The following is a 23130-nucleotide window of genomic DNA, read 5'->3' as shown; positions in this document are numbered from 1 at the left end:
GACCACCGAGGCCCTCACTGTGGTCGCGAGTGGACAGAGGAACATGCACACACATCACACAGACCACGCCCGTGTGCATTACACATCGCACACAAACCTCACACCACACACGACGCATGTGTGCGCGTGAACACACACACACGTGCACACGCTCCACACCAGACGTGCAAACGCCATGCACACACACGCATGCAAATGTACACAGCACACTTACCACACGTGCACACGCGCTGCACGTGCACAACACACACACGTGCAAATGCATGCACACACACACACACACACACACACAGACGGCTGTCGGGAGCCGCCTTTCCTTTTTCAGGTCTCTGGTGCGTTCACACTTGAGGCCACTACAAGGCGAGGCCTCATGCTGCTCCCTGGGACCCACAGGCCCCCAGATTTCAGAGCAGGGGCCCCGCCGGGAGGGCCGGGGCGCGAGGTGGAGAGGACGGGCAGACGGAAAAGAACGAGACCGTAAGAAAAGAAAATTTTATTTCCAGTCTAAGGATGTATTACAAACAGCGTCAGATTCAAAAATGTAAAAGAGCGACAGACGTCTTCAGCCGACGGTGAAGGTACAGAGCCACGTATTTACAGGTGAGCTGTTTGCCCCTCGATGGGGGTGACTCCGGACAGCGCGGGACGGCGCCAACCGGAGCCTGGAGCGGCACAGGCCCCGCCTCTCGCAGGTGCACGAAGCCGCAGAGCGATGGGCAAACCAGGCAACGCAGCCGCACCCCATGCAGGCGAGCAGACAGACGCGGAGGGCGCCCACGCGCCCTCCGGATGCCAAGGGACGGGCCCCGGAGGCCCGAGCTCAGCCAGGCGGTGGACGAGCTTCCACAGGGGCCCCCTGGCAAGCTGGCCCCGCCGGGCTAGCCGGTGGAAGGGACGTCACCACCCCGCCCCCCTGCTCCAGGGGCTGCGGCCGCGACCCCCCGCCCAGCCCTCACCCCGGAGGCTGCAGGTTCAGGGAAAGGCTGGCGGGTGAGCCGTGGACACCCAGACCCTACAAGCCCCTGTACCTCCTGAGCCTCAGTTTCCTCCCCTGGTGGACGGGCCAGCAGTGGCGCTGCCTTGCAGAGGAGGGGCGGGGCGGGGCAGATCGGTAAAGCTCTCGCACGCACGACGTGCCATGCTCCCGGCCCGGCAACCGGGGGTCTGCGGTGGCTGCAGGGGGACCTAACTTTTGTCGGGCGGGGTGACTGTGCACTGGAGGGGACGGATCTGAGGCGTGAGAGTGGCCGTCCAGCAGGCAGGCAGTGGCACAGGCCGGCGAGGGGCGCCCCCAGCCTTGCTCACCCCGAGGGCACGGCTTGAGCCACCTAGGACACAGCACCCTCCTGTGCCCCCAGCACCTGATCCTCGGGCTCTGGGACTCTGCCAGCCCCCGGCCTGCCCCGCTTTTCCAGAACGTACTTCCGGCCGCATCCCGGTCAGTCCCGTGGGCCCCCCCTGCAGGCCTCACGCCCAGAGAGGCGGCGGCTCTGGGGTTGTCGCCGCTGTGCCCTCCCCACCGCGCCACACAGCGGCTGGCTCCGCCAGCAGCACAAAGGGTGCCCCCTCCCCTCCTGTCGGGAGAGACGAACCAGCCCCCCGCAGCAGCGGGCCTGGGCCACGGCTCTCAGGGAGGGGGGTTTACCTTGAGTCCTCCACAGACGGGACAAGTGGAAAAGAAAGCCGGAGGAAGCCCCGCGTGGGGACTGCCTGCTTCCCAGGCCCCGCCGGGGGCCTCGCTGCCCGGGGCCTCCGCCGCCTGTCCCCGCCGCCTCACGCCCAGCCAGCCGGAGGGACACCCCGCGGACGCCTGGCCACCCAAGTCCCCGGCCCCTCCGTCGTCGGGGCTGCCTTGTGCGGTGGCGGTCTGGTCCCTGGCGTCCCGGCACAGGCTGCGTGGCGTGTCATAATGTGGCCGCAGGGCAGCGGGCACTTGGTACTCGGCCGTCCCCGGCGGGCAGGCGCACAGGCTGGGGTCGGGCACCCCGGCCGCGGGCGGCAGGCTGAGCGAGGACCCGAACTCGTCTCCCGCGCGCCACACGTCCAGGCTGCTGCCCGCGCAGGACGAGAAGCTGCCCGAGTAGGAGGAGTGGCTGCCCGTGGCGATGCCGCTGTCCGACGAGCTCTGGCGGCCGACCTCCTGCAGCTGCCGCGGCCGCAGGGGCTTGGGTGGCGGCCTCGAGGCGCCCGGCGCGGCCTCCCCGGGGACCTGGGCGGCTGCCGGCCCCGGGCCCTCCTGCGACGTGCCGGCCGAGGACGAGGACTGCTCGGGCCACGCCGTGAGCCGGCTGCCGGCACTGACGTCCGAGTGGCTGGCCTCCGAGGACGAGCTGGACAGGCTGCGGTCGTCCCCTGAGACAGAGGGCAGGGGCGGGGCTGTCGAGGCTGCTCCGGGGCTCGGGGCCTGGGGGCGACGGCAGGCAGCACCCCCTCTCCGGGCTCCCCCTCTGCCCGGAGGCTCACGCGGGTCAGGCCGCTGCCCACAACAAGCCCCTCACCTCCTCCAGCCCCCTCTACAACCTGAGCCCTCCTCCCGCCCCCTTGGCCACCACCCTCCGGGAACCGACACGAGCCGCCGTAAGGTCGCTGCTCGGTACAGACTGAGACTCTGCCTCCGGGGGCAGGCCTGGACGGGAAGGGGAGGCCCCGGTCCTCCCGGTGCCCGGCATGGGACTGGCAGCAGTCAGAGAGGACAGACGGGCTCCCCACCCCCAGGCAGGCCCCTGGCCGGCTGCCAGCCCCTTCTGTCTGTTTTTCCGAAAACCAAGAGTCGCCGGGAGCTGAGAAGGGGCCCTTCTGTCTCAGCACGAATGGTAAAGCTGAGGCAGGAGAGGCCACGGCCTCGTCAGGCCACGTGGCTGGTGGCCGGCAGGGATTCAGACCCAGCTCTCACCGGCTCTCAGGCAGCACCACGCCTCTGCTCAGGGCCCAGGCTGGCAGGTGGTGTGTGTGGCATCACAAGCAAGGAACAAATGAGTGAGCACAGCAGAAGGAATGAATGAACGAATGAGCACAGGGGAGGAACAAACAGGAGCCCGGAGGTCGACCCCTTCCCCGCGGCAGGTGCGGCCCACCTACCTCCGCTCCCCGGCCGGACCACATGGGAGAGGAGGCTGAGCCGCTTCTCCAGCTTCAGGGCCTCCAGGGCCTCCTGGGCCACTCGCTCCTCCGCGGTGGGGGTCCCCCCAGGGCTCGGGTCTGCGGCAGAGGGAGAGTCAGCAGAGACGCGGCTTCAGCCCCATCCCCACGGGACCCCCAGCCGCAGGCCGCACGCTGTCCAGGACATCACGCGGGACCAGCACCGCCGGGGCCACGCTTGTGCTGATTCTGCCCCGAGGCCACGGCAGGGCCACAGGTGACCCCCAGGAGTCCCAGCTTCTCCCTACACCTACTCGCCAGCTACTGGACCCCAGTCTCAGGGCACCCGACCTGCCCCCTCCAGGCCCCCCGGCCACCAGCCTGTGTCCCGTGCCCGGAGCGGGCAGGCCCCTACAGGGGGCATGGGTCCTGGCAACGCCCGGGGCGGGGACGCCCGCGTGTCCTCCTGGCCACTTCCTGTCTGGCAGCCATTGGGGCAGCAAGACACTGGCATCAGACGGGCTCCCCGAGCCCCTCGTCCACGTCTGCAAAGTGGGACCGGGCCAGGAACGCGCAGGGTATACTCAGGGTGGGGCGGACCCTGCCCTCCCCTCCCGACTGTCGGCATGAGGAGGCCAGCCTCCCTGGGTCTTGGTGTCCACGTGGCTCCGACCGAGCAGGGTCAAGGCAAGAGGACCCTGGACAGCCCGGAGCCTGAGCTGCGGACACAGTGGAGACTGCATGTCAGGAGAGCCTGGTGATCGCGGGGCCTAGACAAAACTCCAGCCAGACGCACAGGGCAGACCCCACCGGTCCGTCCACACCGCCCGTCCGCACTGTCCTGTCCACACCCTGCTGTCCACACTGCCCGTCCACACTGTCCTGTCTACACTATCCTGTCCACACCACTCATCCACACCTCGCTGTCCACGCCGCCCGTCCGCACTGTCCTGTCTACGCTATCCTGTCCACACCACGCGTCCACACCTCACTGTCCACACCGCCCGTCCGCACTGTCCTGTCCACACCCTGCTGTCCACACCGCCCGTCCACATCGCCCTTCCACACTGTCCTGTCCACACCCCATGTCCACAATGCCCATCCACAGTCCTGTCCACACCCGCCCATCCACATCCATCGTCTACGCCACACCTGTGGTTGCAAGGCAGGAGGGTGCCAGCAGAGGGCGCCACCACACCGTCCAGCGGAGCCCAGACTGTGGAGGTTCAGGCCACAGGAGCTACCCCCTGGGTCCCCAGCCCATCCCCGCTGGGCCTGTGTGGGGTGTGGAGGTGGGATGAGGGGCCGCACCCTGGCTGTGCTGCCCACACAAGGAGGCCACAGATGTGAGCTCACTGACCACGTGCTGCACGGCCAGGGGCTGTTGTCTCCCACCTGGACAGCGGGACAAGTGCCACCTCACGGGGCTGCGGGGAGCACCGGCTATCCTGTTTACGTGCCACCCGGTGTGGCCTCGGGGACCAGCCTCTGCTCCTCCCGCGGCAGCTGGGCTCAGGCCTCCACACCGGCCCCGAGGGGAGGGCAGACCTTCCTCCAGTGGGAGAGAGGGGCCAGAACCTAAGGGTCCAGCCCTGCTCTGAGCCCCCCCAGTGCCTGGGGCAGCCTGGCCCTTCTGGGCTCCGGCTCCGCCCCGGCCCAGGGCTCCTGACGAATGCGCCCCAGCCACACACACACACACACACACACACACACACACCCCGTTGAGACTCCGCACACCAGGCAACCTCACAAAGCAGCCTCCGCTCCAGCTCGGACCCCGCCCGTCCCGACCTCAACCTACAGCACCTACAGCCGTGTGGGGCCAGGCCCCCACCCCAGTCTGGCCCGGAAGGGCAGCGGGGATGCGAGCGGTCGCCCTGGGAGTCCGGCAGCGTGAGCCCTCACCGAGGTCAGCCCACCGGACCCGGCGTCCCCCCTCCGACCCAGGCCACCCTCCTACACGCACCTGGGAGAAGCGGCCGCAGCCCAAAGGGGCCCTTGGTCGGGGAGATGCCGCGGACGATGCAGTCGAACAGGAAGCTGATCTGCTCTCCCTCGGCTGAGGACAGGAAGAAGACTCCGGCCCCTGCAGGGTGGGGACAGACCCTGCTGGCAGCCGGGCCCAGTGGCCGCCAGGAGGGACGGCGCGGGAGCCTGGAGCAGACCCGCAAGACGGCCACGCGGGGAGGGAGAGCCCCTGCCGGGCCCCGGCCAACCGCGCCCCGTCCTTCAAACCCACACGGCGCGTCCGGGCGGCCCCGGGGAACCTCGCTGCCTCTGTGCGCCCGGTTCCCACTCTTTCTGCCAGCCTCCACGGGCCAGCAGGGAGAGCTGGGCTGCTTTGGGAGGATGTGGCCGCGGGAGGAAGCCCGTGAGGACGCCCCCGGTCGCCGCAGGGGCAGGCGACAGGGCCGCCTGGGGCAGGGTCCACATCCCAGAACGCAGCCAGGAGACCTCCGCCTCGGCAGGTGCCCCCGTCCCGCTCTCCCGACCCAGGGCTGCTCTGAGGGGGAGGAAGATGCGAGAGCTGGGCCCGCCCCACAATCGAGGCGGCCACCGCCGCTGTGGCCGGTGACACGTCCCCCCACCGCACAGGCCCCCTTCCCGGCCGTGTTCTGGGGCAGGAAACCGGGCCACGGCGTGAGGGCTGGGGCTGAGGTCTTGCCCACGGGGCCCCTGCCAGCAGAGGGCAGGCCGCGTGAGTCAGCACAGCCCGCAGCCTAACCCCGCCAGGGTGAATGAAATCCCTCACCACCCGCCCAGTGAATGGGGACAGCGGGCCACGTGGACACTGGGCTGGTGTCACCGCACAGGAATCCCTCAGCCCCGCCCTCTGCCCGCCGCCCAAAGAAAGGCAGGCGTGCCCGTCCCTCGGCTACAGGCAGACCGGGGTGGGCAGGGGGATGCGTGGGCCGCCGGCCACCATCACGGCCTGCCTTCTCAGGCTCCCAGGGACGCAGTCCAGCCCCGACACGTGGCAGGGCCCCCGTGCCCCTCAGAGGCTGCACCAGGGCTGGGGGGGGGGGGTGGGTGGGCGGGCAGCGCCCTCCAGCTGTGGGCGCTCCATCCGTCCGACACCCCTGGACCAGGTGACACGCCTGCTTTAACCATGAGGAAACTGAGGCCCAGAGAGGCCGCCGGGCCACCAGGGCACGTGCCGGCACCACGGGGCCTCGGGCCGGACGGATGGGCCCCCGAGCCGGGCCTTGCCAGCTGCCGGCTCGCGCCCCGCCAGTGGCTGAGGGGCCGGGGAGAGGAAGGCCGGGCCGCCGGCGCACAAAGGGCCGGGCCTCTAATCCCGAGCTTACAGTCAGCTGGCAGAGGTCACGGCACAGCCAGTCCCCCGACTATAAAAAACCACGTTACGAGGGGAGCGGAGCCGGCAGCCTTCCACCAGGCGTCTGCTGAGCGTCACGCTCCCCGAGGCGCAGCCGGTGAGGCCCGGGAGCCCGGCCGCTACCCCCACACACGCCAGCGAGCTGACGCCAGAGGTTCCCTGGGGACGGCACACGTCTCCCGCCCCCGAGGGAGGCGAGGCCTCCGGGACACAGCTCGCGGGGCGCGGACCGCTGGCTGGCGCTCGGGCTCCCCTCCCCCGCCCCAGGCTCTGGGACACCCGGAGCCCCCTGAAGTGGACGGCACACCTCCCTGTCCCTCAACACCCCCGGCCCCCTGTAATGCCACCTCACCTGTCGGGACCCTGCGTACGTAACGTTGCCTTTCTGGACCCCTGACCCCAGATCGCTCACTCGGGGCCGCTTTCGGGGAGCACCTCCTCTGGGGCGTCCCCTGTGACACCCCCTTATCCGGGTGCCGTCCTGGCCGCCCAGCCTGGTGTCTTACAGGCAGGGAACACTTCCAAGGCACTGGGCCCCAGTGTCCAGCCCAGGGGACCCCCAGCACTGGGGTGGGGGTGGAAAGAGGGAAGAAGAGGCAAGCCGACCCCGCTCCCCCGACCCACGAAAACGTTGCTTGAATCTCGTTTGCTTGCCTGTTTGCAGGGCCGGAGGACGTAGGGCCACTCTGCCACCTGGTCACTACAGAGACAACCCCTGCTCCGCCTTCCGTCCCCATCCACAAAGCCCCACCCGAGGGTCCGTGTCCGCGACCATCCCGGGCCTTCCGGCCAGAGCCGCCCACCGAATGCCACTACCCGAGCGATCTGTCTGCCACACGGAGCAGGGACGAGCCACCCCACCCAGACCCCTGACCCACAGGGTCACCAGCAATGAAAGAACCACCGAGTTCTGGGGTGTCCCTTGCTCTGCAATAATCAACACAGGGAGACGGGGAGGAGAGTCTGCTGAGCGGGAGGCCAGCCCTTTGCTGTGGGCAGACGCTGCGGGCTCCAGGGGCCACAGGCAGACCTCACAGGCTTGGCAAATGCAATCACCCCCAGCCACGATCCCCAGTGGCGTGGGTGTTGCACCCCACGGAAAGGGCCGCCAGCTCCAAGGGGAAGAACACACGCTTTCATCCAAACGTGCCATGTTCCCGCTTCTGTGGGCTGATGCCCGTTGGAAGTTAGTCCTCAGATGACCTCCCGTGGCCTGACTCTGCCAGCGGGTCGGTATCCCGGCTCCGCAGAGACAAGGACCACACGGTGAAGTCCCACCGGGGAGAGAGTGTTGAAAGCATCTGGAGGACTTCCGTGCGGAGAAGGTTCTGGAAAGCTCTGTCCAGGCAGCACCAGACCTGCCTGGAGTTAGACTTTCACCTGTGAGATACCCATGGCCTGTGGGTTTCCTAACAGAGTCAAACCTCTACTGATTAGAATTTCATTTTTCTCTGCCCTTGTTTTGGGAGGAAGGATCAAAGTTCAACTAAAGGAGTTCACTTGAAATCAAGTTGTAAATTTCACCCGGTCATCTTGCCCACTAGGAAGACTGTGATTAAAAACAAAACAAAAGGGGCGCCTGGGTGGCGCAGTCGGTTAAGCGTCCGACTTCAGCCAGGTCACGATCTCGCGGTCCGTGAGTTCGAGCCCCGCGTCAGGCTCTGGGCTGACAGCTCGGAGCCTGGAGCCTCTTTCCGATTCTGTGTCTCCTTCTCTCTCTGCCCCTCCCCCGTTCATGCTCTGTCTCTCTCTGTCCCAAAAATAAAAAAAAAAAACAAAAAAAAAAACAAAAACGGGGCGCCTGGGTGGCTCAGTCGGTTAAGCGTCCGACTTCGGCTCAGGTCATGATCTCACGGTTCGTGGGTTTCAGCCCCGCGTCGGGCTCTGTGCTGACAGCTCAGAGCCTGTTTCAGATTCTGTGTCTCGCTGTCTCTCTGCCTCTCCCCTGCTCATGCTGTCTCTCTCTCTCTAAGATAAACATTTTTTAAAAATTTAAAACAAACAAACAAAAAAGAAGAAAACGGGCATTGACGAGGCGGAGTGGGGGACCCGGAACCCCGTGCACCGCCAGCGGGAATGCACCCGTTCGGTGCAGCCCCTGCAGAAAACGGCGCGGAGGCGCCTCCGAAACTCAAACACAGAACCACCGTCCGGCCCAGCAATCCCACGTCTGGGGGCCCCAGAAGGAGCTGCAAGCAGGATGTGAAAGAGGCACCCGACCCCCACGTGCACAGCGGCATTAGTCGCAAGAGACAAGGGAGGAAGAAACCAGGAGTCCACCGACAGAGGAAGGCACACACACGGCGTGGTCCAGCCACACAGTGGGATGTCAGCCTCGAGGAGGGACCCCCTGCCACCTGCCACCGCGGGGATGGGCCTGGAGGTCACGATGCTCACGAAGGCACAGATACCGCGTGGTCCCACTGCCCCGAGGAGGAGCCAGGTCATCGAGACAAAGTGGACGGTGGGCGTCAGGGGCCGGGGGAGGGGACACGGGGTTAGCGCTCACTGGGGCCAGTGTCAGCCGGGGAAGACAGAAGACTTCTGGGATGGAGGGTGGGGACGGCCGCATGACCCTGAATGTACCTGATGCCTCTGAGCTGTCCGCCTAACTATGGTTAAAATGGTAAATTCTGTGCTATGTATATTTTGCCCCAGTAAACAAACAGAACAAACCCCTCCTCCAGGAAGCAGGCTCTGTCCTGCCCGTGCCCAGGAGGCCCCCCGCACCCTCTTCACAGCCACCAGTGCAGGACGGAGCCCACACTGCAGGGCACTTAACGTCCTGGCAGCCACTCCCGCTAAGTGCCCGGCACGTGCCCCGATCGCTGTGACAACCCGGCACACGCACATGCACACGCACACGCGCGCACACACCCACGTGCACACGCACATGCACACGTGCACACCCACATGCACGCACACGCACACACCCACGTGCATACATGCACACACACCCACGTGCACACACCCACGTGCACACGCACATACGCGCACACCCACATGCATGCACACGCACACATGCACACACCCACGTGCATACATGAGCACACACCCACGTGCACACGCACACACCCACGTGCACACGCACACACACGCACACACCCACGTGCACACGCACATGCACACACGCGCACACACCCACACCCACCCACGTGCACACACCCACGTGCATACATGTGCACACACACATGCACACACACGTACACACGCACACGCATACTTGTCCCTGGGGCACAACAGCCCGGGCAGGACCCAGCACCACCCTGGGCAGAGTGTAGGGACATTGCCGGGTGAGCCGCGGCACTGGGCTCCGTCCCCGAGTAGGGGTGGCCTGTCTCCCTCGACGCCCAGCTTCCTGCGAGGTCCAGCTGAGGCCGCTCCTCGGTGACCCACCTTCCTCTCGGGCAGCCGGGCCACCCTGGCCCCATGGCCACACTGGGTACCCGGGCACTCCCGGCTCAGGTAAGAGGCTCCTCAGGGCAGGTCTGGGATCTTCCACTTCTCTGCGTCTCCCCGGGGCCAGCTGAGGGCTCTGTCCATCAGCCCGTTCTCTTAAATGGTGTCCTGAGTGACCCAGCAGCCAGGAGGCCAGAGGCACCCTCCCAGCCTCCAGAGGCAGCCCCCGTGCCCCAGGTCCGGTGTTCAGGGCTGCTGTGGGAGGGCAGCAGAGGGCGTCGGCCGGCGTCCTCCCCATCCCTGCTGTGGGACACGGAGCTGAGCCGTGGGCCGGGAGCCTCGGGTGGAGACGCCAGCCCAGGCCCTGCTCTTTCCACGGAGCCCAGGGCCTCCCAGAGCCACACCAAGGCTGGGAGACTCAGACCGACTCTCTGCCACCAGGAACATTGTGTCAACGGTGACCTGCTGACCCAGAGCCATCGGGGAAGGCGGGGCTGGTCCCATCGCCCCAGTCTATGCAGGGGGCCGGTCGGGCTTATCACAGGGATCTCCCCCTGAAAGAGCGGGACTCGGGGTCCCCTCTGGGGTGCTGGAATCTGTGCCCCACCCACAGCCGCCCTGGGGACCGGAAACGTCTCATACCTGTCTCATACGGGCTCTGAGTTCTCCCTGCCTGGCCACGTGCTCCCCAGCCCCAACCCCCAGTTGGCTTGGAGAAGCCACCGAACACGTCCCCTCCTCTGCCCACATTCCTGGGCTCAGAGACCAGGGTTCCAGCCAGCTCTGCCAGGACCACCCGGCATTCAGACCAGCAGATGCCAGGGAGGCCGAGATGACGTATCAGCTGGACAGCACAGGTGCTTTGCAAGAGAGTTTCTCCCGGTTTAAGCCTTCGTCCTTTACTCGCTTGAAAGTCATTTAAAAATGCTCACTGTGCCCCAAGAGGCTGAAGCAGTGAGCTGGACCCAGAGAGCGGGGCAAACGAGCGGAGGAGGGGCAGCACAGACGGAGGCCACTCCCAGGACATGGGCGGGGTGTTCCTGAGGGTCACCGTCCACGACGTGCCTCTGCCACAGGCTCGGGGACCTTTCTGCCACCTGCTGAATTCCTCAGCTTCCAAGGACCCTGAGCCTTTGCAAATGCAGCTGGCTCACGTGGATGCGGAAGTGCCCTCGAGATGCCCTTGACGGGGGTGGGGGCCGCCAATGCAGGGGACAGAGACCTCCTCTGGGCCCCTCCTGGACACTTCCACCGGCCTTCAGGCCCAGCTCGCGTGCCCATCCCGGGCTCTGGGTGGCCCCCTTTCTCCCATTCCCTTTCACGCCCCTGAGCCCTAACCACACACCGTGGGCCGTCCCCAGAGACAGAGAGGCCACACTGGGAGACCCTGGACTCCCAGCCAACGAGCCCACTCCCATCTGACTCCGAACAGGCCACTGTCCACGTGCAGGCCGCAGAGAGAAAATGCCCACCGGGAAGGTACCCAGAGCCGCACGGAGCCCCCACGTACCCGGCCTGATGCCCCCCTACGCCTACCAGGCCAGGACCCCACCTCCACACCCTCCAGGGTGCTGACCCCACCCCTGACAGTCACACCAAATGTCTCAGCTCTCTAATTCCCTGCTCTCTGGAGAATGGTCTGTGGCCGAGGGCCAAGGGGGTGTGGTCCTGGCGGGCGCGGGGGCCGGGCTCGGGCTGCACCAGGGGAGGGAGACGATGTGAATTCCTTACACCCCAGACCTCCCAGGACGCCCCATGATTCCAGCCCAGCTCTCTGTCCTCCAGACTAAACGCGCCCAGGGCCACGGGCCTGTCGGGATCCAAATTCTAAGGCCTTCACGTCACGGGTTGAATGGTGTCCCCAAAGGTCGGTTACACCCGAAAATGTGTCACTTGACCCCATTTGAAAAAACGGCCTTTGCAGGCATAAGCGAGGGAGGCGAGGCAAGGGCATCCTGGCTCGTCGGGTGGCCCTAAATCCGGTGACTTGTGTCCCATGGAGTCGGAAGACAAGGCCCCGGGAGACGGCCAAGTGACGACAGAGGAGAGACTGGAGTCACGTGGCCAAAAGCCCAGGGCCTCCTGCGGCCTCCAGGGGCCGGAAGAGGCGGGAGGGAGGCTCCCCGGAGCCTCTGGAGGGAGCCAGCCGGGCCCACACCCTGACTTGGGACAGAACTGCGGGGGAACCGTTTCCGTTGCTCTGAGGCTCCGGTTTGGGATAATTCGGTCCGGTGACCCCGGGACACCGACTCACGCCCTGCCCTGGACCTGAACTACCCTCCCTCCCCCTGGGACGCCCGGGCCCGAGTGGCCTGGTGGTCTGAGCACACGTGCAGGGGTGCGCCGTTCCTCTACCCGCAGCCCTGCATCGAGGACAGCGTAAAGCCCAGCTTACGTGGGCAGAGCCGTGAGAACTTGTCCCTGACAACAGAGCCGCACGCGACCTGTCCCCCCAGGCATTCGGACGGCGGCCTCCGCAGAGCCGGGGGCAGCAGGGTAGCCTGAATCCCCAGCACGTCTGCGCTCCCGGGTCAGCGTCCCGCAGCGGGGCGGGCGTCCGGCCCGCCCGGGAACAGCGTCAGGACGGCCCCAGAAGGGCTCCCACTGCATTGCCGGCAGCCCAGGGAAATCACGGCAGCCTCTGCCCACCAGAGCCAAGGCCCGACGTCTGGTGCTGTTGATCGGCAGGAGGGAGCCCACCCCGCTCTGAGGCCTCCGAGGGAAAACGTCAGTGCGTCCTATCACATGGCGGCTGGTCCTCCTGACCGGCCTCCCTGGGGGCACACGCCGGCACCACCCCCGGGCGGCGTGCACCCCGTCCTCAAAGCAGCCCCACATAACGCCCCCTCCTCCAGGGGAGACCCAGCGCACCGTGGCCCCCGGCTCTGACCACCCACACGGCTGGGTGAGGGTCCCCTGCCCCCCGCCCCGCTCTAGACCCCAGAGCGCTGGGGCCTCCACTGTGCCAGAACCAGGGGCCCCAAGGGCGCATCCAGCAGGGGGCACCAGCAGGTGTCTCACCCGTCCCCGATGCCGGCCCAGAGGAGGCTGCCCGGCAGCTGGGCCCACCCCGGGGCTGCAGGGGCCACCGCCCAAACTGCCCCAGCCCGTGGACCCGCCACAGCCAGTGACAGACGCCCTGCTGCCCCGAGCGAGGGCTCCGGCCTCACCTGCTCGTTGGTCTTTGAGGCTGACGACTTTTCTCCTTGACACAGGGCCCCGCGGGCTGCCTGCCACACAGGGCCGGCCCCCACCTCGAGACCCGCTGGGACACGGCCCCGGCCGGCCAGGTCCCCCCTGCCCGCCCTTTGCAGAACGAGGGCCCAGCCGGCCGGCACGCACACGGCCTCAAGCACAGCCCCTCTACCGGGCGGATCCCAGCCAGACCCAGGTCCCAGAGCCCGGTGGATGCCACCCAAACCTGGCCGAACGCTTGTGCCAGACCCTGCTGTGAGCCCCTGTGGTCGTCACCCTCACGTGAGCCTGTGGGGTGGGGGACTGGTGCCCCTCTGTGGAGCACGCAAGGGAGCGGGCCCCAATCGCCGTCCGGGGGGGTCCCAGGCTGAACGGAGATGGGGCGCACAGCTCCCCCCGCCCCCAGCACACCCGGCGGCCCTCGGGGCTCTGAGGGGGGCGCATCTGTAACATCGGGACAGCTTTTCACCTGCCCCGCCCCCGGGCATGGTGTGTCCACGGGGCATCCTTGGTCCACACGTGTCCCGGCATACCCCCCCCCACACACACACGTTCATTCTTCCCCCCTTTTTTTGTTTCTCACTCAGTCCGAACACCGTGACTTCAGGCACAAGGCCACGCGTCGTGACAGGCAGGCCTGGCTGCAGGGGTGCGGGTGGGCTGCAGCCGGAGGGGCCGTCCTCCCTCCTCGGTGGCCTCAGCGCTGAGCACCGGGCTGTGAGACACCTGGCCTCGCCCACCACGTTTCCAAGACACCAGCCAAGCGAGCACACGGGTGGGGCGGGCGGCTCCAGGCCGAGGGTTTTGGGGTGAAGCCGAACTCCGAGCGGCCCCGCATACTTACAGTACCCACACCTGGTCCCGCCTTCGAAGATGAATCCGCTGGGCACAGCCCCGTAGCGCCGGAGGTCAGACAGCTTCCACTGCCCCGTGACAGCCGGAGGGATGTCCCTGGCCAGGACGAGGACGTCGTTGCAGAGGTGAAGGGTGGCGGGGCCGCTCTCCAGCTTGGTGCCTGGAGCCACCGTCACGTGGAACCTGTGCACTGAGCGCAGGGCAGGGGCGAGAGGGCATGGCTGGGAGCAGAGGCCCGGCAGAGGGGGCAGCTCCCAGGCGTCCGTCCTGAAGGTGGGATGCCCTCAGCTCCCGGCCCGGGCACCCGTCACCACCTCTGTTTGGAGGCAGGCAGGCCCTCGGGGGGGGGGGGCTGCCCTGCCCACGCCACTCTCCCCCCCCCCCCCCCCCCCGTCCTCACAAGCCAGACTCGGCCTCAGCCGGCTCCCGAGAGAGCCCCCTCCTCGGGCCCCCAATGCTCAGGGCAGAGGCCAGTGAAACTGTAACGATTATTTTAAGCAAATAAAAATTAACGCAAAAGTCCATGAGGAGCCAAGTATCAAAGGTTTGAATAAAGACGAGGCTGCTCAGGGTTTCGGGGTTGGGTCAGGAAGGAAGGGGAAGGGCCGTGCAGGCTTGCAACCTGTCCTCCCCCCAGATGTTGGTACTGCGTTCATCACGGGCTCGTGCGAGATCTTGACGTTTCTAAAGGCTGTGCCCCTTGGCGTCCGCTGTGAGGGCCGCCCGCCCTCATCCGGGCCCTCCTCTGGGCCCGGCCTGGCCACCCCGCCTCCCTGGCTCAGGCGCCCCCAGCGGGGTGCAGCGGGACGCTGACTGTGGCCTCGCTCCCCCAGAACCTGGCTCCGGGCAGGGGAGGGGCCGAACGGCAGGCCTGTGGAAGCTCCCTCTGCTTGGCCGGCGCCCGCTCGGGGTAACGGCTCTAGTTCTGATGGGATCGAGTCAGGAGCTCGGAAGGTCCCGGGGCCCCGGCTGCTCCCCCCCCCCCACGCCCCTCCCCTCACAGGCCCCGAGCGCGACCACAGGCCCCAAGCGCAGAGCCTGGTGGGGGTGGGGGGGGGGCTGGTGCTCGGCAAACCCTCCCGCATCGCACCCTGGAGTCGCATCGCGGCCCCTGCGGCCTGTGGATGAGGGCCCCGCGGGACGCGGGGTCTGTCGCCCTGGCCTCACTCACCCTCACCGAGCGCGTAGCGGATCCGGGCGTCCCAGGCGCACATGGCCTCGCGGCTGTCGAAGCCCAGCATGACGGCCTGGGACAGGCAGACGATGGCCAGCGTGTGGGCCAGGCCCTCGTAGGGCAGGCCGGGCTCCAGGCCGCAGATGTCCTCCAGCATCAGGCTGCTGCGCTCCCGCAGGCCCTTGGCTCGCTCAGACTTGTCCTTGTAGGCCAGCATCAGGAGGCAGTCTGCGAGGGCGCCGGACGAGGCACGGTGGGCCGGCAACACCACGCCCCAAGCCCCCGGCGTCCCCCGCCCGGAGAGTCCCGGCTTTGAGGTACGACCCCAAGCGAGCCCCCCAGCCGCCCTGAGGACGCACAGTCTCTTCATCTTCCAGGGGCGTCGCCCACCCTGCACGGCCCACGGGCCACAGGGGCAGAAGTGGGCCCGGGACATTGGGCCCGGCCCCATCCCCCACCCTGCCCCAGGCTCCGGGACCCACAGGGGCCACCCTCAGGGGCCGCCGGGCCCACGGGAGCTGTGGCCCGAGGCCCGCGGGGACGGGCCCCCTTCCCGTGCACCTCCTGGGTCTCTCGTCCTCCGGGGGGTGTCGGGGAGGAAGCCACTGCCCCCTCGGGCCCACTGCCGGACCCCACGCCAGCCCGCCCGCAGGACTGGCAGGTGCCACGCCTCGGTCCTAGAGTCCCCGTTTTCCCTCAGCATCATGGTCGCCGGCCCCCAGTGGGACAGCAAGCCAGAGCCGCTGAGGCCGCACGCGGCCCCGGGCGCGGCCCCCACGCCGTCCACCTGCACCAGTCCAGGCACGCCACAGAGGATCAGATGGCCCTGGGCCCCCCGCGGGCCTGCCTAACGGGGCGTCCCCACCTGTCTGGGCCCCGGCCACCCGTTCGTCTGTGAGGGTGGGGGGCTCGGGGGCCCGACGTGACGCCGAGGCACCTTTCAGTGTGAGACGCCCCAAATCCCACGAGAAAGCTGGAGGAATCAGGCCCCTGGCGAGAGCCGGAGAGGGTGGGGGAGGAAGCCGTGGGGACCCGCGGAAGGGGTGCGGTGACGTTCCCACTCTGGCCTCTGAGAGCAGGCCGCCCCCCAACCCACGTGACCACCAAATCCCGCAAGGACTCAACGCACACGGATCACTGAAGCCGAATCGGGGACAAGTCACGGTTGTGAGCCACGTGCTTCCTGCCGTGCGAGGCCCGGCAAACCACAGCAACGGCCCCTCCGAGGGCCCACGGGGCTCCACAGACCTCCCTGGTCAGGGCCAGAGGGCAGCGCCAGCCCCCGACGCACCTCTGTCCTTGCGGCATGAAGCGGCCGCAAAGTCGGGGGGACCGCGAGCCGGCTGCCCGTCCCGCTCGCAAACCCGTCCTTCGTGTCTGAGACGCTCACATCAGGAAAAAGCAAACACGTTCCCGTTTTGAGGGGGAAAAGCCCAGAAGCCACAGAAACCCACGTGCTCCCCCGAGCCTTCCGGTGTGTGTTCTCTCCCAGGACCAGCCCGGGAAGAGGCTGTGGCTTCGGCCCACTCCCTTTGGAAGCTCACAGCCGGGCCACAGAGAAATAAGGCACACGGGCTGCAAAGGACACGTGTCATTGCAGACACATCCCCTCACGTGTCACCAGAGAAGTCAGGCCCGGGAGCCAAGAAAAAGCCCGGGTAAGGGCCTCCGCACAGGACAAAGGGAGCCAGGGAGGGCTGCAGGGAGGAGGTAGCACATGTCAGGACAGCCCCGTCACCCGGCCCCCCACAGCCCCGCACACAGCGACAACCAGCTGCCACCCGGTCCCTGCAGCAGGCTCTGCAGTCCCTCACAGCACTTTTTCTAGCCAGGTCCGTGCCTTGTCCGTTTGCTGTCCCCACTCCCACCAGCCCCGCGGGTGGGCTCTTGAAGGCAGGCCCCCTTCCGCTTGTGCACAGTGACATCCCCAGTGCCCCTCATGAGGACGGTGCGGGGTGATCTGTCAAACAAAAGACTGTCACTTTAGGCCCGGCTCGACCTGCACGGCAGAGCGAGACTGTCACCTCCTTTGTTCTAGGAGTTATGCTCCCAGGAATATAGCCACAAGGAAGGGTCAGCACACCTTCCTGTAAAGAGCCAGACAGTAACTGTTTGGCTTCATGGGCCACACAAGGTCCGTCGCGGCGGCCCGACTGTGAGGACAGCAGAGTAACACGCGAGTGAGTGGCCGTGTTCCGATACAACTTTACTACAAGCGCCCCGCCGTGGCTCGGGGCTGCGGTTGGCCGACTCCGGGGCTAGAGTCGAGTCGGCTACAAGGGCCACGCCCTCCGGCTGCCTCCCGCGGCCGGGTGGGCGCCCCCATCCCAGACCTGCGCACCCGTGGGACGGGTTTTGGGGGCCCGCGTGTGAGCGCCACACGCGTCCCCGAGCCTGTCCAATCTCCTCGGGCCTGAGCAGCCGCCATCCAGTCCCGTACGGACACAACCGCGGGCACCCTCGCCCATCCGCCGGGGGCCGATTAGGCCCCGGAAGACGCGTCCACGCCTGACCCCAGAGCGTGGGAGACCACCTTATTGGTCAAGTTAAAGACCTCCAGGTGAGGTGGTCCCGGGTCGTCCGGGGGAGCCCAGATCTAACCGCGAGCGTCCTCACAAGGCACAGGCCAGAGGACAGACGCAGAGAGGAGGAGGCCACGTGAGGACAGTCGCAAAGTGATGGGGCCGCAGGCGGAGCGCCTCAGCCGCCAGGAGCTGGAAGAGGCGGGCGGGAGCCTCCCCAGGGCCTTCCGCGAGGAACGTGGCCCTGCCGACACCTTGATTTTGGACCCCCAGCCCCGGGGACCGTGAGAGAGCGGGTGTCTGCAGCCCAGGAACCTGGGACGTCCTCCAAGTCACTTGTCGCGTTTCTAAACGTGGACGGAAAGGCCGGGCACGGCCACGGCCACGGCCTGGGCTCGGCCGGAGCAGCTCGGGTCCACCCCATGCTCGGTGCTCCGAGCCCCCCGGCAGCTCGGCTGGGACCGTGGGGAGGGGGCTGGGTGGACGCAGTGACTGTGCGGCCCATGGGGCCCTGCGACTGCAGCTGCTCCTGCCACGTCCCCGCCACGTCCCCGCCACGTCCCCGGGGGCAATGAGTTGGTCTTATTTTTAAAGCCCGCCCTTGGGGGGGGGGGGGTGCACCAGAGGAACAGAAATTCTCCCTTCCTGCCCGTGACAAAGCAGGGTCGGCCGGGGTTGGGGGGGGGGGGGCACTGACACTGCCTGCACCCCGCAGACACAGGGCTGAGGAACGCACGCCCCCCGCCAGACAGCCCCACGGGGCACCCCACGGCCGCGCCCCTCACAGGAAGCCCAGAGGGACGGGTCCTGCGGTGAGGCCTCCGGGTCAGCGGCCCGGGGAGCACACCGGGCCACCCAGTGGAAGGGCCTCTATCCAGCTCCTGTCCACGCGGGCCGGGTGCACCCTGCTCACAGCAGGAGGGCCGAAGGGTCTCTGTGACGTGGCTCCAGGCGCGGGAGACAGAGCCGTCCACGAGCCCGGAGAGGGCGTGGCCCAGGGCAGCGGGCGCCTCCCTGGAGCATGTGGGGCCATCACGGTGAAAGGAGGCAGAGGAGGCAAGGAGGTAAACCAAGGCACCGAGGGCTGACAGGCGCACACACACGTGCACTCACCCACACAACACGCACGGACATCCACGCGCGCACACACTTCCACGTGACTGCTGTGGCCGCCGGGCCCTCCCTGTGCACGGCTTCCGGGGTGGGAGGCTGGCTGACCCCGTCCACGACTGTCGACCCACCCCCAGCGCTCAGAGCCCCCGCTTTCCGCCCGCGGGATGGACGCCACCCACCGGGCCCAGGCCAGGTGCTAACACGGCCTCGCCACCCTGCCGGCGAGCTCAGGGTGGCCTGGCAGGGGACCTCAGCGCGGGCCTGGGACAGCCCCACAGCATCACTCGGCACTGGGGAGATGGCTCGCCCTGGGTCCGCCCCTGTCCTCCAGCAACTTCCGCCATGCCGGGACCCCTCAGGGCCTTCCCACACCTCCCACCCTGCGCCACAGGCTGGTGCGTCTCCCCAGAAGCCCTCGGCCCAGTTCATTGTGCTTGTGAGCAGACAGGGGACCCGGGGGACAGAGCCCAGCCCTCACAGAGCTGACACCCAAGAGGGGACAGGGTCAAAGGAGGCCACCATGGGAAGTACTGTTGAGGGGACAGCAGTGGCTGCGGGGGCCCCAACGCGGGGCCGAGACTCTCCCAGAGGGCACAACAAAAATGACTCCCAAGTGATGCAAGGAGCCAGTGCAGCAGCCCTGCAGGGATCAGTGCTGTGCTACAGGGAACAGCCAGTGCAAAGGCCCAGAGGTAGGAACGCAGAGGGCCTGCGGGCAGGAGAGGGAGGGAAGAGGGGCCCACGCTGTCTGCTGGTCAGGAGGGCCTGGTGAGCCCTGGGGGCTGTAGGCAATGGGGGCTCAGCCTGGCTGCGCCCGGAGAAGACGCCTGGGGCGAGAGCAGAAGCCTCCAGGCTCCTGCGGCTGGTCAGGCAAGAGGTGCCATTGGCCCAGGCTGGGCCGGGAGAGGGGACCAGGGGCAGGCTCTGCACTAACCATGATGACAGCCTGACGGGACCTTCCCCACAGGACTTCTCCGGGGGCAGGAAGAGCAGGCATCACACTGGATTGGGGGCGGGCAGGGGACGCCCTGGGAGGGGGCTGCGGGGGCGGGGCTTGGGCCTGGACACGTGAGCTGGAGAGGCCCATCGGACACCGCACACGCAGGCGGCTGGACGTGGGCGTCTGGAGATGTAAAAATAACCGTGGGGTCATGAGCCCTCAGATGCGCTTGCGGCCAGGGCCGGAGAGCCTCGGGGAGGGCCGGCTGGGGACAGGCAAACCTCCGGGCCTCCAGGCTCAGGGAGAGGCCGGCCCAGAGGGTGGAGACGGACGCGGACGCCCACGAGACGCGGCAGAAGCGGCTGCTGCATTCAGCCCTCGTGTCACGGTGACCTTGACACGGTGCCTTCAGCACAGCAGCTGGAAGAGCCCAAGGGGACCCCTGCTGAGGGGGCGGCAGCCTGGGGGCAGCTGGGAGCAGCCGGGAATGGGGCCGAAGCCGGGAGGGCCCTCGCTGAGCCTCAGGCGCAGGATGGAGTGTGGGCCCAGCCCGTCTGGGATCCGACCCAGGAAGGAAACAGTTCACGGTGCCGGAGAGGGTGGGGGGGGCGTGCAGGTCTGTGCGGCTCACAAGGACGGGCCGCCCAGAGAGCACAGGCATCAGCGGGGACACGCAGGCTGTGGGTGCTCAGCCCTCCCGCCCGGTGGGCCACCCAGGCGCCGTCAGCCGGGAGCGCGGCGAGAGCCGCATCTGGACTGGTCCAGGTCACATGGTGCGTGCGGGCGGCACTGAGATCTGAGCTCGGGGTTCCCTAACTCCCGGTCCTGAACCCGGGGCTGTGGGGATCCCAGGCCCCTTCTTCGATGTCCCCACGGGGACAGGAAGGCTGGCCACCACTCACACTCCGTCCTGGGCTGCCTGTCCGGCCTGGGACTGAGCCCATTCCCGTGGGACACAGACCCTCCCCGTCACCAGCACCTGGTGCCTGGCCCACCTCAGAGAAGCTGCCAGCTGCACGGGCCACGTGCCGAGGCCCCGCTCCCGGTGAGTCTGCGTGGCCCCGGGTGTTGCCACGGCAGCTGGGCTCACAGCCCCCACCAGGCTGCCTCTGGCTGGCGATGCGGGGTCCTTGCCATCCAGGACTGCGGGCAGGGATGGGGGTGGGGGGGGGCCATCCTGGGTTCAGGGACACGAGGTGACAGATGCGCGGCCCAGAGGGGCGGGAGGGAGCCTACCTTCCATTGCCCCTAATCCCCTCCCACCCTGCGGGGGCTCTCCAACGCAAGCCCCCGCCTGGGGTGTCCTGCCCTCTCTCCTCCCACGGCCCCCCTCAAATCCAGAGCTGGCTCCTCTGCGGGAGGCTCCTCCCTCCCCACATCCTGAGGTGCTCTCCGCACCGGCCCCGCACTTCCTACCGCTCCTATGCACGTGGGAGAGCCCAGGCAAGGCACCATGGACACCAGGTCCTACAGACCCAGATTCTGGGTGCCGGGGACCCCTGCACACTCCGCGTGTGCAGAAGGACCCTCCCTCCTCAGGCAGACCCACGCCAGGCTCCAGCAGGAAGCTCTCTTGGATCCGGAGGTAAAATCCACCACCAGGGGCTGCAAATCACACCCTCCCACGTGAGAGAGGGAGGAAGGCCACAGAGACCACCGGTGGGGCTGCTCCTCAGGTGGGGCCGTGCAGGCCCCCCCTGCTCCTCCCCCATCCCACCAAGCAACCTGCCGCCAGCCCCCCACAGCCACGAGCCTCTTCAACGTTTCCGAGGGCCTCTGCCCCGCTGCCCTCAGCCTGGGCCTGCCTCTCCATTCCCTGCCTTCCAGGGGCCACTCGGTGTCCCCACCCCTATGCCTCCTCTACCGGGCCTCCCTGGAGCTTCCCCTGGACAAGACCCCCGGGGCACCAGGCACAGGGTCTTTGCATGAAGAACTGACTGGCTGTCAGTCAAGCCCGGGACCCCTTGGAGGGGAAGCTGAGGCCCAGGCAGGAAGAGGGTGTCCAGGACCAAAATCAGGCCCTCGTACTGCAACTGTGGGCAGGCGCAGGGCAGGGAAGGGGGAGGGGACCCGGGAGGGGGGACCAGGGAGGGCGCCCAGCCCCCACCCCCTTCCAGGGAAATGGCAGACACCCCAGGCGGCCCGGAAGACATTCCAGCAGTCCCACATTAGGGACGCAGCGTGCACTCACACCCCCAGCACCCCACACAGACCCCAGGGTGCTTGGGTCCGCTCCAGGGCACCTGTCTCCCCAGACAGCTGCAGCCACACGGCTGCCGATCCTCCCGAACGCACAAGAATGAGAAGCCCAAGTTCGGGGCTCTCCGCGCGGGCCTGGCCTTCCCCGCCCCCCCACCCCCCACCCCCAGAGCTGCTCCCCCCAGCCAGGGCAGACTTTTCTTTTCTCGGGCACAGAGGCAACACAGTTCCCACCTGGTGGCCCAGCCTCTGCCCACCTGGGGAAGGTGGGAGCGCCCCCGCGTCAGCGCCGCCGGCAGTGTCCACGCTGGGTTCCGCGGCACCACTCGCCCCCCTCCCCCCAGGGCGCACAAAGCCGGCCCCTCCCCCCCGGGGCTCCCTGCTGCGTGTTGGGGGAGGGGAGAGCACGCCCGCACCGGCACTCGTGACCCCTCCAGCCTCCGCCGCCCCGCAGGCCCCTCCCGGGGAGGTGCGGGCGCCGGCGGGTCCCGGCGTCGGGCAGGAGCAGGCCGAGGCGGCGGCGCTCTCCGGTTACAGCCCGCGCGGCGCCGCCGGCTATTTCGGGCGAGCTGGCCGCGCTCCGGGCCGGCGCCCGAGGCCGCGGCGCCCCGCGTCAGCCCCGCGCCCCGCGCCCGCGCCCCGCGCCCCGCTCACCTGCCACCGGCGACGGCTTGCGCAGCACCAGCCACCTAGTCTTCCACTGCGGGGACAGAGGGAGCGTAAGCGGCCGCCGCGCCCCGCGCCCGCCCCGCGCCCGCCGCGCGCCCCGACCTTCTTGCCGTCCCGCAGCTTGACCTGGCCCTCCACCAGCGCCGCCTCGGTCATCTTCTGTCATGGTTCCCGCGGCGCCCGCCGCGCCTCTCCCCGCCGCCCCGCGGCCGCCCGGCCCAGGGTCACTTTCAAAATAGCTCCGGGCGGGCCGAGCGCAGGGCGGCGGGGGCGGGCCGGCGGGGGCGGGGCGCGGGCGGGGCGCCGGTCTCCCCCTGCGCCGCCGGCCCCGCGGGGCACCTGCGGCCACCTGCGGCCCCGCCCTCCGGAACCCGGCCGCCTGGGTGGGGGGTGGGGGTGGGGGCGGCTTCTCGTCCAAAAGCAGAGGCCGCGACCTGGCAACCGGAGACACGTTCACGGGGCGTCTTCCCCCCACCTGGCTTCTCCCTCCGGCACCTGCCCCTCCCACCGCCCCAGGGCTGTCACCAGACACCCCTGACAACCCACTGACCTGGGACGACTGGGGCCTAGGAGGCCGCCTCGCCCCCCAGCCCTCCAGCCCCCTCGCCTCTCCCAGGCAGGGTAGTGGAGGGGGAGTCCATTCAAGCGC

At 68.1% G+C, this 23130-nt stretch overlaps 1 protein-coding gene across 5 annotated transcripts; it reads right to left on the bottom strand.

Moving 5' to 3' along the window:
• Positions 1-478: 478 nt before the first annotated feature.
• Positions 479-22814, bottom strand: DOK7 (docking protein 7). 5 transcript variants are annotated; one of them, XM_078446339.2, is made up of 7 exons: positions 22608-22807; positions 22467-22512; positions 15036-15266; positions 13854-14054; positions 5045-5164; positions 3079-3198; positions 479-2352 (listed from the first exon to the last, which is right to left on the bottom strand). In XM_078446339.2, exons 1-7 carry the CDS (start codon positions 22635-22637, stop codon positions 1628-1630), a joined length of 1473 nt encoding a protein of 490 aa, XP_078302465.1. In that variant the 5' UTR covers positions 22638-22807; the 3' UTR covers positions 479-1627. The 5 variants fall into 5 exon arrangements, with proteins under 5 accessions (XP_078302465.1, XP_078302464.1, XP_060511493.1 ...); XM_078446338.2 differs by having other exon boundaries at positions 22584-22806; XM_078446340.2 differs by having other exon boundaries at positions 1783-2352; positions 13865-14054; positions 22584-22812.
• Positions 22815-23130: the final 316 nt, after the last annotated feature.

Source organism: Panthera onca, chromosome B1 (genome assembly GCF_046562875.1).
Source record: "Panthera onca isolate mPanOnc1 chromosome B1, mPanOnc1 haplotype 2, whole genome shotgun sequence".
NCBI classification, from domain to species: domain Eukaryota; kingdom Metazoa; phylum Chordata; class Mammalia; order Carnivora; family Felidae; genus Panthera; species Panthera onca.
Note: the sequence above shows the minus strand (reverse complement) of the source record. Positions and strands in the feature narration are given on the sequence as shown.